This window comes from Notothenia rossii (assembly GCF_949606895.1).
Source record: "Notothenia rossii genome assembly, chromosome: 3".
NCBI lineage: Eukaryota > Metazoa > Chordata > Actinopteri > Perciformes > Nototheniidae > Notothenia > Notothenia rossii.
The window spans coordinates 76,478,085-76,497,738 of NC_136901.1; the positions used below are offsets into that span (position 1 = coordinate 76,478,085).

General features: G+C 41.7%; 1 protein-coding gene across 1 annotated transcript in view; it reads right to left on the reverse strand.

Annotated features, from left to right (window-relative positions):
- dock2 (dedicator of cytokinesis 2) overlaps nucleotides 1–19,654 on the reverse strand; it is a 101,700-nt gene that overhangs the window by 71,748 nt on the left and 10,298 nt on the right. The window contains exons 16-24 of the mRNA XM_079672754.1: nucleotides 19,490–19,593; nucleotides 17,838–18,036; nucleotides 15,144–15,241; nucleotides 14,960–15,049; nucleotides 14,636–14,736; nucleotides 11,387–11,521; nucleotides 7,501–7,609; nucleotides 7,046–7,116; nucleotides 5,013–5,143 (exon numbers count right to left, since the gene is read on the reverse strand). Coding sequence (XP_079528880.1) covers nucleotides 5,013–5,143; nucleotides 7,046–7,116; nucleotides 7,501–7,609; nucleotides 11,387–11,521; nucleotides 14,636–14,736; nucleotides 14,960–15,049; nucleotides 15,144–15,241; nucleotides 17,838–18,036; nucleotides 19,490–19,593 — 1,038 coding nt within the window. The remainder of the gene's footprint in view (nucleotides 1–5,012; nucleotides 5,144–7,045; nucleotides 7,117–7,500; nucleotides 7,610–11,386; nucleotides 11,522–14,635; nucleotides 14,737–14,959; nucleotides 15,050–15,143; nucleotides 15,242–17,837; nucleotides 18,037–19,489; nucleotides 19,594–19,654) is intronic.

Sequence of the window (19,654 nt, forward strand, 5' to 3'; positions counted from 1 at the left end):
TGCTTTTAAAAGTATGTTAGAATACCAACACAGCCTAATCTTACTTTAGACGACATAAATAGACATTCCTAGCCAGATCCCACTTGGTTACAGGGTAATATCTTAGCCAGATGTAGAAAACCCCGCTCAGTAACATTATATCTCAGGCTTAAAGTGACCTGTCAATAATGCTGATTGGTAGAGACTGCGGGAACAACAAAGTTCACTCAACACTGATTAAATCCTGACGTTAATATCTTTACAGCACATCAGTCATACATATTCATCAAGCCCTGACATGCATCTGTTAAGTAATCACAGCAGGGGAAATATAGACATGGGTGGGAACAATGTCAACACTTTGTATGATGTGTGGCAGTAAAGCACTAACACTTAAGTAATGGGTTTGCTGCTGTTTATATGGCTTGATGGGAATAATGCATTTAAATCAAATGTTTACAGTAGAGATGGCAGAATGCAGCTTCTCTGATTTTCAGTTTTATGGTTTTAGTATCATGTTATGTTACAGACACACTTAGCACAAACAATTCATCACACCAAAACAAATGTGGTTTATGTTTCATCTGTTCTACCAGACGGGTGACATGACTGCTGTCTTCCCTCCAGCTGTACAGATGGAGAAGGGGGAATGGCTGAAAAAATGCACAGGGTTATTAGATGGAATCAGGGATTTGGCCTGATTTTGGAAAGTAAAATGCTACTTTCCTCCCACTGTCCTTCTGCTCTTTGCTCTCATTCTCCCCCCCCCCCCCCCCCCCCCCCTCATTTATCAGTGTTAATGCTCTCAATCTGTCAGTGATTGCATTATAATTTGCCTAAAATGAGCCATAATGCACATCATAAATGTAATGTTGCCTCAAAACCAGATTAACCCCCCCACAAGATGCACATGTGTATCTGTGCCTGTGTCTGCATATGTGTGTGTGTAAACAGTATTTGCTTGCCAATAGCTTTAATCCAGCATATTTTTGAGCATTGGAAAAAAATAGAATCCCTTCAAACACAGCCAAAGGATGCAATTGGACATGTGGAGCACATGAACAGGCAAAATCTGCACATCTGCACATTGCACACACACACACACACACACACACACACACACACACACACACACACACACACACACACACACACACACACACACACACACACACACACACACACACACACACACACACACACACACACACACACACACACACACACACACACACACACACACACACACACACACACACACACACACACACACACACACACACACACACACAAAACCATGATTTGAGAAAGTGAACACATGTGACTACAGTGTGACAGGACCTCATTGCAAAAATAGAGACTACTCTCCTAGTGAGTAACGCAAAGTAACAAATACATGGTAGTTACCATACTTTCTGGATCCGCATATTTTTACCAAAATATTTAAAAAAAGGAATAATTGAAACCAATCCCCATTCTGATTATATTCCCTACACAACCACATGTTGTGTTTTCTGCTGTAGGAAGATGCCCTCTTGCAATGACGGCACTTAAGAAAATCTAACAATAACAGTATGTGACGGAATAACTGGAGCCAATGCGAATGTGCTGCTCATTATGCACTTCATGAATTAAATATCAAGGTATAATTAAAATACAGATAGGTTGCATTGCAGTTGGTACTTTTATAATCAAATTACTACTGAGATGTTTTTTAATTTTTTACTGGTTTTAATTCTTATCTGTTTTTTAAATTCTCACTCTCGATCATTAGCTACAGTAGCAGGTGATCTCTCGACTCTTGCCACGCAGAGTCGCACACCCTCCCCTTCAATCATTTAACATCTCCTACACTGCTTGACATTTTTCCCTGGAGACGGAGCTTGGCAGGTCCTCTCCGACAGACAGTCAAACAGACAGGTATGGTTATTAAATATGTATTGCAGAGCAGTGATAGGACACCTGGGGCCATTAGCCATGATAAATATATAATCTAGCTGTGCTACATATTTCAGCCTCCTGGACGAATGGCATCCTTGCATACAAGCCTGTCTGATGAGCATCCCAATGCTTAAATGCATCTCAATTAGACTGAGCGTCAGCCCTCATTTGTTGAGGCAGGGATCGAGATGGAATAGACCAATGTATAAAAGAACGAATGAATAAATAAGCAGTGTGCCGGAGGATGGGGGGGGGGGGGGGAGAGGGAGCCGGGACCAACAGCAAGCGGGTTTGCTGATAGATTGTGTGTGGGCAGGCCTTAAACTTTAATCACTTCTGGACTGTTTTATAGCAAAACAACATCAGTATATCTCTCACAAACTCTTACTTGTTCACTCTCAAGGTATTTTGTTTTATTTCTGTACCACCACCGGTTCTCTCCTCTCTCCTGAATACCTTGTTTCCCTAAAATTGCCAGTGTCTCTTCACCACTCAACTGTCATCAATCTTTCCCATATCTCTAAACTTGCCCCACCTTTACTAATCATCATGTCATCCCCCTTTCCTTTTCTGCCAGTGGGTATAGTCCTTTATTTTCCCAAAACATCTTCCCTTACTCTTCTGTCTCCCTCCTTTGCAAATTAGTTTTATATTTTCCATCTTTTCTGCCTTTGTTTGTTCATTCCTCATTTGACTCTAAACTACCTCTGCCTGAATCCCTCTGCTCTGGTATTTGAAGTGTTTTACTACAAATAGAGATTTCCACCCTCTCGAATGACTCTTAACATGGTTTTAAAATAAGTCAGATTTTGACTGGAGCTAAAAGTATTTCAATATTTGCTTTCTAAATGGTTTTAGGTCAGCCATCTGGTTTTCACACATTGACTGATAATTCAGAGACCTTGTTTGCCTAAATTGATTTGTAGCATTTTGGCATGATGCCGTATACACCTCTTTATCTCTTTTCTACCTGTTGTTCCCATCACTCCCTCTCCTGTCACTTTCATTACTTTCTTCCCTCTCACCTTCCTTCCATGATGACAGAGTGTGACTCAGAGAATGTTGACAGCGAGCCAGAGGGCCCAGGCTGTCGTTGAGGCCCCTTGGGAATCAATCATCGGAGCCAAGATCAATACCAAAGGACCGTATCGTGGACCGGCCATTGCCCCGGCTGGCAGCGGCTGACTGATGAGCGGACCCACTGCTACACCGGGCAAGAACAACGTTTAAGGCAGAGCCCACGCTCATTTAGCATGCACCGCTGCACAAATACTGAAATGCACAAATACACCCACACCGAGACATGGTGTCATCAGTCACTCTGTAACAGATACATGCAAATGTGTTTGCCCCATGTGCGCATGGATGCATTCTCATACACAACCTGCACTATCCATGATGTAACTTAATCTCTCCCCAACAGCCCGGCATGCATCCCATCCCATCTCATTCAGACCCATTTCTGTCTGAAACCAAATTTGGTGTACCACAATCACTCACAGCCTTTTTCCAATTCTTCCGCTGCAGAGGCCCGATGATGGGCCCCCTTATCGACTCGGTTTTATACAGCAGCACAACATTTGCCCACTCTATTCATCACTGTGTGGTCCTCTGCAGGGGAAACTACCGCTTATCAGCCCACCACGAGCCAATTAGACTGACATAATAGGGCTGAACCGTAGTAGGGGGTGAAATTGGTGCAGAGTGTGTGATCCTTAATGTGTAGTGTACTTTAATGGCCCGATACATACAAAAACATGTGTCTCTGGCAATTACACCAAATCTAGGGAGATCAAACAATAGGCATGGTATGAACATTGACACATTAATGACTATGATACTGCTGCGCTCTGAAAACACTTTCCGCTTATCTGCCTCACACATTAGGTGTTATTACTTCTTCTCCTTTGGCAAACTGCAGGTATTACCTTTGACATTAATATGGATAACACCCATCTTTCTTTATATTCACTGGCAACAACTAATAAGGCGTAAACCATGTATTCATTTTCTGCTTGCAATAATGTTCATGGATGCTTTCAGTCTGGGCGGATAGGGAATGTCAACACAACAAGGGCAAAAGACAACGAACAGATACTGCTTCAGACTACAAATGTTTACTGATTAGGTCCATGTTATTCCAGCCTGCTGACTCGAATTGACCTTAACCAGAACATTAATCGGTGCCACTTATGCTGATTGTAATAACATGGTATCTGACCCGGATACATCGAGCTGATTTTAATGTCAGTGGAGATAAACATAGCAGCACTCAAATAGTTTCTTACAGCATTAGCATCAAATATCCAAACTGTTTTGTTTTTTTCCTCAATAAAAAATAGCCACTGACAAAAATACTGTTTTGACTAATAAACACTGATATCCATGTAGTATTAAGGTGAATGTAAGCTGAAGCAACTGTTAATGTTAAAGTAGGTTTACCCTTCTTTTTTCTTAGAGTAAATCAAGCAAATATCAAGGATTCAAAAGATTATGGTTGAATTCATGTTAAAAATCATTCATTGTTCCTTTTTTAAGTATTTGGGAGTGTCATCCTCCATATCGTTTGCTTCCTTGGAGATTATAGGTTGCCATGTCATTCCTATATTAATGAAATTGACTTGAATGTGTGTGTATGGTGCAGGAAAGAAAATAAAGCATACATGAATAAACAACAGTTTGTCCTTTCAACATGTGGCAGATGCTTTTACCCAGAGTGCTTTACTGGATTGCCCTACAGGGAATGGAACATTACCCTTGCCGTATTAGCACCACATTTTTATCCACTGTGCTGTATCAAGATAAAGCCTTTGAACTAAAGGACATCCTTCCTGATCATAAAGTACAGTGGGAACAGCTGTCTGCACAGTCCTGTAGCTGGGCGGGAATTACTCACTGTATAATAGACCTTTTAACCAGATCTCAACCTTTAAGTGAGAAGCAACTAATGCTCTGTAGGATTTCACACAGACTGTGGTGGTATTTGTTCAGAACTGGGCACATCTGTGATTGGTTCTCCCCACAACCGTTAAGTCGGCTGTTGGTTAGCAGCTCAATGCTGAGGCCTATGACAGAAAACATAAATGACACACCTTGTCTCTGGAAGAGTTTGCTGCTGACGATTTCAGTCATGGAGGCCACCTTCTGTTTCTGGAGTGAGTTCACCTTCTGTTCCTGGAGTACCTCAGGGGGGATGCAGGAATAAAAGTCATGCAGCAACTCACTGAAAAGAGAAAGCAATAGGCAGTGGAATAAATAATCAGCTCTTGAAAATGAGCACAATAAATAAATAATTTATATATTTATTATATATATATTTTTCCACAGATTATTGCAGTATTTTTGAGTTTTTAACATAATCTCCTAATTCATTTTTTCCCACCTTGAAATTGATTCAAAGATCAAAGAAGGAACCACGACTCAGTAACTTAAACTTTAAACATTTCTCCTTCAAGGTCATAAAATATGCAACCACTGAAAGCACAGCGCAGCATAGACATGGGTAAAGCAGTGTATGCCGCATGAAAACAAATGAGCCACAGCCTAAACAGGCTTTAATGAAGACACAGGTTTGAATCATCCTACGCCCCCCAAATTCAATTTTAGAATAATTAAACAGCCTGGTTGCAAGCCCCGATGCCACTTAGAAAGATTGAATACTCACAGCATGGCAAACCCTGTGTCTACTTGTTTGTATCACACTTTGTTTCTGTCTACTTAACTGATGGCATACAGGCTGCAACAGCACTGTCACTGATGGTATTAAAAATGAACTGCACAACCCCCGCTAACAAACACAACAAAAGGTTTGTTTAACTTTTGGTGTGCATAAGCTGGCAGGAGGACAGGCTGGGCCCAGAGGCTGACTTATCAGGCCCAGTAATCATCTGAGTAGAATGTAATTAAAACCCAAAATGTCAGCATATTCCCACATGGACAAACAAAGGACAACTAGAGCAAACAAAACACAGGCATAGCTGACAATGTCTGTGTTTGTATGCTCGGCGGATCACACCATAGGTGAGTTTACAAGGTGCAGGAATGTGACTATACCGAGGCTGAGACACACCTATTTCGCACTGATTGTAATTCACACAGCATGCTTTTGGAAACTCTGCCTGAGGCCGTTCTGATCAGGAACGCAATGGGGACCTTACTTTCAAGTGCAGATGGCTCTGTATATTTTTGCATGTGGGTAAAGAAACGCAGAAGACGGGAGGCATGAGTGTGTGGAAGAGAAAAAGAGAAATTGAATGACAGAAAGTGAGAATATATGCACTGATTTTGAAACTCTATAACCTTCATCGCCTTTCTACCGTTGTATTTGCGAGTTCTGGTCTGTGTGGCAGGTGTTAGGTAGCACCTTCGTGACACTGTGTTGACATCGAGCCACTACAGGGACTTAAGTAGGCAGATGTGGATAATCCACAAACACACAAAGGCACACGGATCACAGAAAGGTGAAAAGCACAACTGTGAGGATAAGGGTGTTTAAAATGGAACATTGCTGGTAGGTAAACATCAATTAACATCTTTTGGTAAGGTAAAAAGGTCATACCAAGAGAATGGATCATTGTTAGGTTGTGGAATTGCTAGAGGACAAACAAAGTGCCTTAAATACTGCTGAGGTATATACACTGATTCGGGGTCAAAGAGAGGTTAAACTAGCCATTCCAAGTAATTTCGCTCGTTAGGAGGATGAGAGCCTGAGAGAAGGAGTTCAAATGGGTTTTGTCTCATGGTTTCACTGCAATTGTCAATTCACTCAGGGGCATAAGGAGGAGGCGCAGATTGTGTGTCCTTGCGTGTATGTCAGTTTGATGAGATTTGCATCACCTGATGAAGAAGGTGCGGCTGAACCAGGGCGGAAGGTGTGGGACAGAAGGATGGGGGTCACTGAAGAAAGCCAAGACTAAAACCTCAGCTGAACTGAAAGCTCCCCTCCTCTGTCAGTGTCACTGAATGAGACCAAAGATAAGGAGCTGGTGTGTGTGTGTGTGTGTGTGTGTGTGTGTGTGTGCGTGCGTGCGTGCGTGCGTGCGTGCGTGCGTGCGTGCGTGCGCGTGCGTGCGTGCGTGTATGTGTGCGTGAGTTGGTGTGCCTGAGTGTTTAAAGGCAAGCTTACCTGAGAAGTTTGGCATCAAACACTTTCTCAACATCATGCAGGACTGTTGGCAGGTACTTCAGAGCAGCGACCTGATGAAACACACACACACACACAGGACAAGTAAACACTGTTAAAAAGCTGTCTTGAAATCCTGTGGAAGATGTTGGTGAACAGAAGGTGACTTTGCCATCAAATAACTTCTGATCAGAAGTGTGAGAAAATATCTATTTTATGTTTTACAGGGCCACTAGTTCTTCTGCTTAACTTTCTGTGACTTGATCTGTTTGTATGTCTTTAAGCAGCAGAATAGTGATCGCATTAGAGAAGTTTGGGATTGAGGAGGAAGAAGATAAATCAGAACCAGACAGGTACATGTAAAAAAAAATAATAATAATAGAGCATAAGGATGAAAAAAGGTAAAAATGAGAGCTGGGTGATGAAGAATGGGGTTCAAGGTGAAGACGTATGATTACCCTGAGCAGCAGAGTGGTGGTGTAGTCTGTCCTCATCAGGCTGTTGATGGATTCAAAGAGCCTCCTCAGCGACTCTTCAAACTCCGCCTGCTCCTTCCCCTCGTACAGCCTAGGAGGAGGAGGAGGAGGAGGAGGAGGAGGAGGAGGAGGACATCAATGGAAATGCAACAGGAAAAACTGAATGATTTTCTGATGAATGAGGCAAACATTAGAAAACAAGACACGATTAGAAAGGGGAATGGAGTAAAGGATGGAGGTAGGAACTGAAAGATGAGAGGAAACAACAGGGAGGAGAATAATCATTGAGGTGGGAAGGTGGGGAGAGAAAATAAGACACAAAGTGTAAAAACAAAGATGGCTGGCAATAAACTCAAGTTGAATATAGATGAAGGCAAAAACAGCCTTATTTAAAAAATCTTTGATCAACATTATGTAACAAATATTGAGTGTAACGCACAAACTAACAAAACTGTGTTTTTATGGAAATTGTGAGTCAACTGAATTGGTTGCAGGTCCTCGCTTCTTTCTTTAATAATATAGTTTAAAATATATTCAAAGTGAAGGTGCTATACATGTAAAGCTTACGGTCAATATTTTATTTAACATATAAAGTTGTAAGACAAAGAAGTCATTCTGGCAATGTAATTATTCTCCAACTCTGTGCAGACTTGTAAATCAATGAATTCTATTCCAAAGTGCTGCAAACTAATAAAGTATTATGTGGACAAGGTTAAAGTAAACATTGATAAGTACCAACTGCAGTGATTATAACAACCCTCCTCTGACTTTGGGTGATCTTTGTTGCTGCTTTTTCACATCACAAACAAACACCCACATATTCCTCTACCATCGCTCGAGTTTAACTTCCTCCACCCCAAGGAAACGTCTCTCTCATCCATCTTTCCTTCCCCCCCATCTCACTATCTCTGTGTGATTCAGTGGAGCTTTGCAGTTATTAATTACAATAGAAGTGTTGGGTTCTGGAGGGAAGGATTAGCATGTGGCACACAGCAAATGTAGCATGTGCGGGGAGGGATTATGCGGTAACACACGGCGGTATTATCACTGGCCGCTTTGCAGAGTACAGTTATGATGACAGACCCAGTGTCCTGCTTAATCCACAGGCCCTGTCTGTGCATGAATATGTGTGTGAGTGTGGGTGTGTGTAAAGAGATGATGTCTGGATGCATCGGGGTCAGAGATGGTGTCATAACACCAGGTTGAGAACTCACACCACATATATATAGCTCTGAGTAAAATGAAGACACCACTACAAAATGATCAGTTTCTCTAGTTTTACTCTTTATAGATATGTGTTTGAGTAAAACAATTTGTTTTGTTTTTATTCTCTAAACTACTGACAACATTTATCCATGTTGGAATTCAACAGATAAAATAATGGAATGTCTGCCATACATGTAGAGATTGAGATTTAGAGAAAATGTGGAATGGTCTTTTCCAGAGCTGTATAAAAGTACACAGTACACACTGTGCTCACAAACACACAAACACACACATCAATCACACGCACAGAAGAGCGGTAACACATATACATTAGACTGCTCAGCAAACAAATACTGAAGATATACGGAGAGAGCCATGAAGGGCAGGGTATCAACAGAAATGGAGTGAAAGACCCTGAAGAAAAGTCTGAAAAATGCTTCTCATGGAAAACAGAGCAGATGTCCTAACAGAATCCTAACTGCATTAATAAGAACATATATTGATATTAGAAAAACATACTTATTTTGTCTGTGAAAATGTGAACGCTGTGTGCTTTCGCTTTGGAGAGAGGGAGAATGTTTAAAAAGGAGGAATGAAGTAAAGATAGAAGGTAAACCTAAAGAGGAGAAAAAGGGATGGAAAGAAGGGGGACGAGGAAAGGGTTAGACAGGAGGAGAAATATAGAGCAAGGGCTCCGGGGGAAGGAAAAAGGAAACACACACCTGATAAACTAGACTAGTGGAAGTAATGTGAAAGCTGCAGGGCCTGAAGGACAGACAGAAGGTGAAGGAAAGAGCAAAATCTGGTACAGCGTGCCTTACATATTTTTGAAGCAAACATCACGCGTTTCTAATAGAGTTTGCTTGAACACAAAGTCGGTTTGACAAGCTAATACATCTTCAGTGCCGTCTATTTAACTATTTATGAGTGGTAGTCTTGATGATGATGGGACCTTACAGGTGCACCTAAAGAACCACTGGCTCCCTTGAATACCCAATTCTCCGTTGGCATGACAAGGAGGAAAAACGTCAATGTGAAAACTTTATATGCAGAGCAAGAAGAAGTTATCGGCTGCAGGTAGGTGGAGGGCGACAGATAGAAGAAAAGAGAGAAGGGAGTGAGTTTTATCAGTTCAGAGATACCATTGGGAGGCTGGGGACAGAAGCTCAGTCAATCCAGGAGCAGTGGAACACGCAAACTAGGGCTGAACGATTGATCGATTTTAAATTGAAATCGCAATTTCAAATGATGCGATTATCAAATCGCAAAGCCTGCGATTTCTTTTAAAAACGTTTATTTATTTGTTTCTTCTTGTGTGACAGTCATCCACACCAATCAGAAGTGCTGTGCTCCACATGTACCAGCCATTGTTAACCAATCAGAAGTGGCCCATGATAGAAGGTGATAGACAGATTGATCCCATCACCTGCCAAGTATTTTTGAAATACTTTTCCAAATGGCTTCCAATGGAGCTCTCCTACATGGTCTGGTGAAACAAACCATGGTTTGGTGAAACAAACCATCTGAGTCAGGTTAGTAATGCTCCATCACATGTTTCTATTACAGGGTGAATCTTAAACTGAAGCTTGAATTTAAAGCAACCCAACGGAAGTTTCGTGTAAGTTTAGTTCTTTCACCCGTGGCTCGGGCTGCGGGGGTGCTAGAGACGGGAGCACGTTGATGTGACCTTCCTAGCCGAAGACATGGCCGCATTTTACAATAAACTTCCGTTGGGTCGCTTAAAAACAAATATCGCAAATCGAATCGCAATATCTGTCAGAAAAATCGCAATTAGATTATTTCCCCAAATCGTGCAGCCCTAACGCAAACACACACGCAAACACACACACAAACAAACACACAAAGGTTAGTGGACAGTTGTACATGCACATAAACACACACTCACTCACTTGGGAAAACCACACTAATGCATTCACACAAATCCAAACACATTGAATAAACCAACAAACAGATCCAGCACACTGATAGAAAAACACACCAATTTCAACACAGCCGTCGATGCCCCCGAGAAGATTAAAAAGAAAGACCTTCATTGACCATTTTATTTCGAATACCAAACACATAAACCCACAGACAAAAAAAAACTAAAACCTAATTACTAACAAAGGCATACACCACAACAATTCAAACATACACCTTTCATTCTGTTCATGAGCAAGCACTCAGTCACACGACTGCGCCTTATTTATCAAACACACACACACGTCACCCATAGGCAAGTCACACACCCCTTGTTGTGCTACATGTTTCGGATCTGTCAGCATCAGTTTTTGCGCTGCAGTTATAAATGGTGTTTACAATGATCTTACGGTGCAGCTCTTGGCTCAGCACAGTGGGCGTCATAAGTCTCTCTTTGCAGGCACTTTGCCTGCCTGGTGTTTCGTTGGCTGCCCATTCAGCAGCCCTGCGCTGACATTAGCTCTAATTCGGCCGCTGAACTTCATCATCAATGCTCATTAGCAACAATAGTGCTCGAATCAGCAGCCTGCTCACACAGAACTGTCAAAACCGATTACTCCTGCTGAGTCACTGGGTTCTGTGTGGGGTCAAGAATGTCTATTTGCATTATTGTGGGTCCTAAAAGAAATTGAACAGGTATTAACATAATGGTCAGTCAACAAAAAGGTACACAGACACTTACTGGGAGTAGAGCATGCGTGATCGGACGATGAACTTGAAGATGTACTCGAGGGCTTTGAGGGTTCTGAGGATGGGCTCACACTGTTCGCCTCGGCTGGACACGTCCAGATACCTCTTCAACACCGACATCAGCTTCCTGGGAGAAAATGATATTAGCAATAGAATTGGGGGGGTTAGAAAGGTAGAATGGGAAACAGAATCCAGACATAAGGGGAAGGGAGAAAAGGAGCAAATTCAAATCATCCAGTCAGAATTGTCACTCCTTTTCTGACGATCCACAGGTTGGGAAATTAATCACCAACTCCATTTTTCACTTCCATAGAGCAGAAAGACGGAGTTCAGCAGAGTGAGAGTGAAAGACAGAGAGAGAGGAAGACTGGCAGGGAGGTTGAGCCGTAAAAATGGCAAAATAGTATTTCACACCTCAACAGATGTACCTTTCACACAGCTCACAGACACCGCCAGACGCACGGTGGAATATCATTCTCCAACACATGCACTCCCCACAGCCGTCTTTAGACACACCTGAATATTCCTATGTGTCGAAGCAGTTGGAGAGGTGTGGGTGGCACAGAGTTCAGTCTAAGTTTATGAACTATTTCTCTTCCCAATCTCCCACGGCCTAATCTCAATGACATGACATTCATTCAAAATAAGACAGTACTGTAGGCCTAAAATGGGCCGAGAGTTTTGGCTTTGTGATGGCTCTATTTCATGAAAAGCAACAGGGGATCACTCACTTACTTTTATAAATCTACCCAATCCTCTTAAACAATAAAAGTCCCATTAGAAAAGTGAACTTTAATCTGTCCTCACTGCTGTCAGGTTGGCCTTTTTATATATTATCTACAATATTACCCTTCAGTCTTCCCTGGTTTTGTTTTAGCGCATGGCTTGAATGCGATCACAGGAGGATTTATAATTATTTTAAAGCAAGCGATAGGCAGTTTAAAAGGTATTGAGAGGGGGTTTGAGGGCTTTACGTAACAGCCTCTGGGCTGGCAGGCGTTAAGCTGTAGTGACCCTTTTAAAGAGGGTGAACACCAACACAATGGCAGGGTAGGGATGGAGTGATGGAGAGACAGCAGAGAGGGCAGGAAGATTGAAAAATGCTTTTAATTCCCTAACTGAAGCTTTGGCAATGCAAAATAATATTGTGTCTCACTCACTGAATAAAGTTAAGTAAATTAACAGAGAGTAAGGAGCAGGCAGATGTGTTTGGGTGCATGTCTGAGTGCTTCAGCTGCCACTCCACAGAGGCAGGGTTAAAACGGTAATCCTGTTCAGTCAAGTGCTGCAAAAGGCCCTCGCACACCGACCTACAGTGGAAGGTGGATACAATGATGTGTGTTGGATTTAGTGGCATCTAGTGGTGAGGTCACAGACTCCTTATCTGGGTAGCCAGGGGGCGTGCTCAGAAAACTGCTTTAAAACGGATCTATCTACGTGTCGCACAGCTAAATATAGAATCCCAGATTGCAGGGGTACAGGAAATGTTATAGAAGAATCGTGTTTACAGTTTTTAGACTGACTCGGATACCAGCTGTATTTATTTGAGCATTTGAAAGAAATGCAGTGGAGAGAGACAGAAGCTGCCTGGAAAGAGGATAAGGCTGGTGGGGATCCTTTGGGAGGCAGACAAATATATCAATATACTGGAGCATCCACTTAAAAAATGTATTGCTTCACTTTACATTTATCATTAACAATGAGTGATCCACGCTAAAGATGGCCGATTTTCCTTTTAACATTGGATCTTCAGGTGACATTCATTTTACCAAAAAAGGTATAAAACTTGTATATGAAGAATGGTATTGGCCCAACTGACAGTTTTGTGAATGTGATTCAGACAACCCACATGATTGTACTGTGTGTGTTTCTGGTAGTGTACTTTAAACTGTTCTGTCCAACTTTCTATGGGGCTTGCCACACGAGGAGGAAAACGGTCGTATCTGCTACAGTTCACTATCAGATAGACGGTTCGGCCACACGAGGCCGACACGGAAACGCAGAAAACGATAACGGGTCCCTAGGTGGGTAGATCCGCAAACAAATCGCTCTGGGGGGGCAAACGGCTCCGTGTTTACGCCTATACGATCATGTCCTGATAACGATGACGCAATAGCCCCGCCTCTCCTGCTCAGAGATCAGCTGCTGGGCTCTCAGAAGAGGGGGAGGAAAAGAGAGGCTCCGTGTTTTACTCTTATATAGAGTCGTTATTCATTTGTTCTAAAGCTCAATAAATAACAAAGAAGACCTTTGACCGGCACTTTTCTAATTTTGTCCGGAAGATTTAAACTTTAACGGACATGTTGACCGGCGAAAAAAAATCTAACTGAAACTCTGCCGTACGGTCCCCTCGTCCCTTGGAAGAGGCGGAGAGGTGGGTGTTTTTCATCTGCTGGAGGACTACCGGAGAGTAGGAGCAAACGCTTACCTCGGGGAGGGAGAAAAAGAGCTAGTGTCCACAGCGGAGAATAAACAGAAGGGCAACCATGGCAACCATGGCAACCATGGTAACCATGGCAACCATGCGTGGGAAGTCTTCTTTGCTGCTTTTGTGCAGGACTACAGCGCCACGTACAGGCCTGGCATATGTACTACAGCGTCTCCAGCGCTTTCGAGCGGTCTCGTGTGAACGGACACGTTTCTGGTGCCTGTTGCGTGTGGACGGAATACTTTTTTGATAACGATTGCGGTCCGTTATCGTTTTCGTCCTCGTGTGGCAAGGGCATAAGAAACACAAGACAATCTGTTTTTTGGCTTGATGACAGAGCATTTTTTTATTATCTAATGGGATTTTAAAGATTTCGTAAATGCCAAGGGGTGGGGAAAGATCAGATAACCCTTCATTTGAAACGCAAACAGGGAACATTGCTGATACACTGCAGCGCTTGTATTTTCCCACAAAAGGAGAATAAATGTTTCAAATTAAGTATTCAGCTGACAGTTGATGGAGGCCACAGTAAAATGACTTAAACCTTAAATAGCCAGCTCATTCAGTTGAATTGATAATAAAGTCTCCTGTGGCAGATGAGTAGAGAGATGTCTTTGCTTTCTATTTTTGGAGCACTTATAAATGATCCTACTGAGAAAAGGTGTAGACATTTTGTTCAGAATATAAAACATTACAATATGATGCAACAAGAACACATTGTGAGAACAGTGGCTTCTGTCATTCAGGAAACGCATGAACACTGAAACAGAATGAGATGAAAGGAAGTGGTCTGTGATCCAGGAAGTGACTTACTTGTATGCGAGTGTAGCGCTGAAATGCTGCTTGATGTAGGCCTCCAACACTGTGTTGAAGTGCTGGAACTTCCTATCAGCAATCAGAGCTATGATGTATATCTGGCAGACACAAGAGAGACAGAGAGAGCTACATGGTCAAATGGGAGTATACATTTACAAGGCAGATAGGAAGTTATGCACAATCATCTGATAGACATGTTTATTTAGAAAAAGGTGGATAGGTACGCCAAGATGTCACACATTCAGCTGTATCTGGTGACAGGCCACACACACACAGAGACATACACGACATTATCTGTGTAAACAAACACCACAAACTCACCAAGGCGTCAAAAACAAGTATGTCATAGTCGTCAGTCTGAGAGTGTTCCATCATGATGCTGAACAAGGCATCCAGAGTGTCCTGCAGAAACTAAAACCCATACATCCAGAAAAAGAGAGTGAGATCACACACATGTCAGTCTGCACACTTAATGTAAAGACACACTTGTATTCACAGCACTGACCTTGACCACCTCCTCTCCATCAATCATTTTGAGTTTCTCAAGGTTTTCTTTGAGGAGTTCGGGTCGACTCCTCCACTTGAGCAGCCCCAGCAGGCCCACTGGAGAGAAGAGACCCACAGAGTACATTTACTGTTCAGCTGTCTTAAACGCAGCTGTCTAGCTCAAAACTAGATGCTGATTAAAGCTGCTAAAATGGAAATGTGTTCCAAATGCGTCGTGAAAGACTGTAATTTTCTCAATTGAGTATTTTCACTATGTTCCCTTGAACATGTGACAGAATACATATCAACTGCACTTTTAACATAATTAGTAAGATAAGAAGTTGGTGTTGATAAACAGTTACGCTGTAATGAAATAAGAGTTGTAGAAAATACTTAATGTATGGTCTACTCGACAGAAAAGATTGGCAACAATATGATATTCAGCAATCTGCTGCTTTTCTCCATTTCATATCTTTGTGAAATTACTACTTTGTGGTTTGGATTTACATAATACGAAGCATGCCTAGACTCCTGTATCTGTTATTTATCCATTTTATGTAAATAGCATTTACACAAGGTAAATTGCTGATAGACGTACAAAGTAACCATAAATTAATGAATCAGTAAAGTTATTGTTATTTACAGCCACAATAAAACTAGTAATGGAATTTCCTGCAGAAAATGCAGATGAAGTAATACAGAAGTAATACAAATTGGAAATTGAAATGTGAAAAAAAACTTAAAAAGTCCAGACATGAGCACAGCTGGTCCCCTTAAAAAATCAAGTGTTGTGCAAGACTCCCTGATAAATACTTATTACCCACTTGGGGCTCTTACTATGAAAATCCAATCAGCGTGTGTGAGCTTCTGTATCCTGGTTAGTGCGTAACCTACATAATATAAGATCGTGCTTGAGAAGTGAAAGTTCTGAAAACTATAAGTATGAAAAAATGTGTAAAAATAATAGATCAAGTTGGGGACATCGCAGGCTATGTGATGCGACACAATCTACGCACCACAACTCACAGCCGTTTTAAACTCAGAAAAGGGCATAAAAGGAAATTGTGATAAAGTTAAAACTTTAAAGTATATGAAAAGCCAACTCATGGTTTTATGTCTCATAGTGTCGTAGCATTGGTTAAAGTTACAAATAAAGTTTGAAGCTAAAAATATGTCAATGGAGTTACATTTTCAAGTTGAGCAGGTTTTAAGAGGATTGGAAGATTCTCTCCAAAACAAAGGGAAAGAACATAAAACAAAAAAGAGGAAGGAACATGGAAAGACATTGCACACATCTCCTTAAGGAGCGGAACACTGATATTTCAAAGGTTTCTGTAGCAGAAAGTAAGCACAAGTAGGAGCAGACCAAGAGGTAAGAAAGAACAATAAAGATTGAAAGAACAAAAATGTGAATGTTGCCGAATCTTAAACTAAATAATATATTCAATACATAGATATTATTTAGTAAATCCGTCTCTTATGTATAAGTACAGCCATTCGTCTAGTGATGATGTGTCATGTGGACACTCCCTGTTCCTCTGCTCAGACTTTAAGCTGAACATTTAAATCCACAGTTTCTGTCATTAATTCTGCTACAGTTTGACATGGGGCAGATTTCCCCGTCCCTGCAGGGCTGCCTGCTTGAAGCTCATTGCTTTTTCTGTCCAATAATTCCTGACTCACCAAGCCAAGCCGCACATCTGCTGGGTGGCCCCTTACCACACTGTGTGCATGCATGCCTGAGAGTGTCTTTGTGTGTGTGTCAGTTTGAGTGTGTTTGTGGTACAGGTGATTAATATTGCAGGATAATGTTCATTATAGTGATGGACTGGCTTCCTCAGTAACAGCTGTTTCCCTGCACCTGTGCCTGATGCACCATACTGTCTGGAAAGTACGTGCATTGTGTGTGTGTGTATTTGTTGTTGTGCACTTCAGTGTGTGAGTCTGCTTGTGTGGCTGCCTGCCAGAGTGTGTAGGACAAAATGACACACTCCTCACTAATCAAACCCATGTATACACACAGTTCCCACTAGCCTGTGCTTACTAGCCCATGGCTGTAACATTTTACACACACACACACACACACACACACACACACACACACACACACACACACACACACACACACACACACACACACACACACACACACACACACACACACACACAACCAGATTAATATACAGTTGATTCTTTATTAATTGACTGGACATCTTTATATCTCACTGGACCTTTCAGCTATTGCCCCAGGGTTGCCGTTTATCTGCATTTCACTACTAATTATGTTGTTGTTCTGAAGAGAAATATGTCTTTCCCAAACAGTAAGCTCAAGAGAATATGGTATTCAGACCAGTCATGTTTTCAGAAATAAAGAAAACTCCTAAGCAGCGGATGTGTCCTCTACCAATTTATCAGCCAACAGATGATTCATTGTCTTGGCATGCCCTTATTACTCTGTTGAAAGATGTTAATTAATGTTTTTTTTAACATGTCAGGATTAATTTCAAATACGTTCCTCCTCATAATTTCTGTCGTGACCTTTCTTCAACTTTTGTGAGCGTGTGTGCGTAGTGTACGTGCATGCATGTTTCTGAAATAAATGTTTTGCCCTTCCAAGTCTCCAGAGTTGATGAATTTATAACACAATGTCAAAAAGGAGCTATTCGAATATTCCACACCTGCCCCCCACGCACAGAAACACACATACACCTACCATTCTGGGTGAGCTTGGTGGAGCAGACCAGGGTGGAGGTGCAGAAGCTGTCTCTGGAGCTGACGGACAGGCCTCCACTCCCGGACACGTTGCTGGAGCTGCGACTCAGCACTGACCCCTTGTGGTTGTCGCTGTGATTGTTGCGGGTCGAAGGCAGTGAGAGGTAGCAGTTCACGTCTTCCATGCGCTTGCTGTCACCCTGAGAAAACAATGTAAGGGAGTCATTTTCAACCCAATAATGTTCAGCATCACAATGTAGTAATCATACTAAAGTTTCAGTCTCTCTCAACCTTCGAAAAGATAATTAAGTAAACACAATTAATGTATTTATTAAATACCTACATATTACATATACATACTACATACTACATACTCTTCAGGTTGAGAGGGACCACACTTTTTGTATGGTCAACAAATTGTGATGAAAACAATTATGTTGACACACCAGTAATGCTAAAACTTGCTAATGATGGCACAGATGGTTGATGGCTACGCAGCAGCATTGGGACGGGAATTATACTTCCTGTGTTAAGTCAGACTGTCGTGATGCAAACACAGGAGTACGAGACACTGGGGTTGGATACACTGGCAATGATTTATAAGGCCAGCCCTGAAAGAACAAATGACAAACAGTACCTGGAGTCGCCGGTTCCACAGCAGTTGTTCTCTGTGATCACAATGCATTATCTACTTCTACCTGACTCCATTTCGGTTTGTAAACTCATAACTTTAGAAACACTGGGGCCACGACAGGTTAGACCCAAACAAAAACCACCCCAGCTGTTGGTACAGCATTTTTCTTGCTGAAAGTGCTGAAGAGATAGACCGAACACATAGAGAAGACGGAAACTATGAGAATAAGCAACATCAAATTGATTTATGTTACTATTTTGTATAGGTTTTGTTAATGTGATTAAACTTTACCTACTATACTTTTTATATATGATTCACTGTACTGTAGGTCAGGTCAGATTCGTTTGGGGCTCAAACCTCAACTCTACCCTCTTAAATGCCAAAAGAGTAAGTAATAATGAGTGAGTGGCACAGAGATCGAGAGGAATGCAGGGATAACGAGAGATAATCGAGAAAGAGGGCACATAGGGACCATCCATTTGGTCTTTAGAGTAAATCACGAGTAATTCATCTTCATTGCGTTTGGCATTTAATCAATAGTGGGATTCAATCTTAGCTTTGGCTCATTTGGCAGCAAATCTATTTGGCTTTATTCAAACTGGGTTGCTATAATCTCCGGTCCAGACTCACTAAATGTTTAGGTCTTCTTTAATGATACTTGCAACTGATTAACTGTTATCGAAAATATAACTATTAATGATATCTGGTCATTAAATAGTTATTGCGCTGGTTGTGTTGTTTACCAGTTTGTATGTTGCCACTTAAACTTGTACCTACACATTTATTCCAGATGTATTGTAATAATGGCCGTTTAATCCAAATAAACTGGGATCATTTCTCATCATTAAATGCTCACCCTGTCATGTTTTACTCTCAGAGGGGCTTTGACGATGGGATATGGTTCTTGCACATCCACTTTAGATAAATCAGTGAGCTAAAATTTGCATCATGATGATTTGTTTTTCTATGAACCTGATCGTCTGCTTTCTTTCTGCATTGGTTCTGTTTTTGATTCTGACCTTGAAGACTACAAGGTCATGCAGTCCATCTTCCAGAACTGTCCCGTCGTCCTTCATCAGACGCACAAAGGCCATGGCAAAGTTCTTCTCGCTCTTGTCCTTGGCTGGAGATGAAGGAGACGGGTTTATACATTTAAAGAGGGTAGAAACACATAAGAAGGGGAG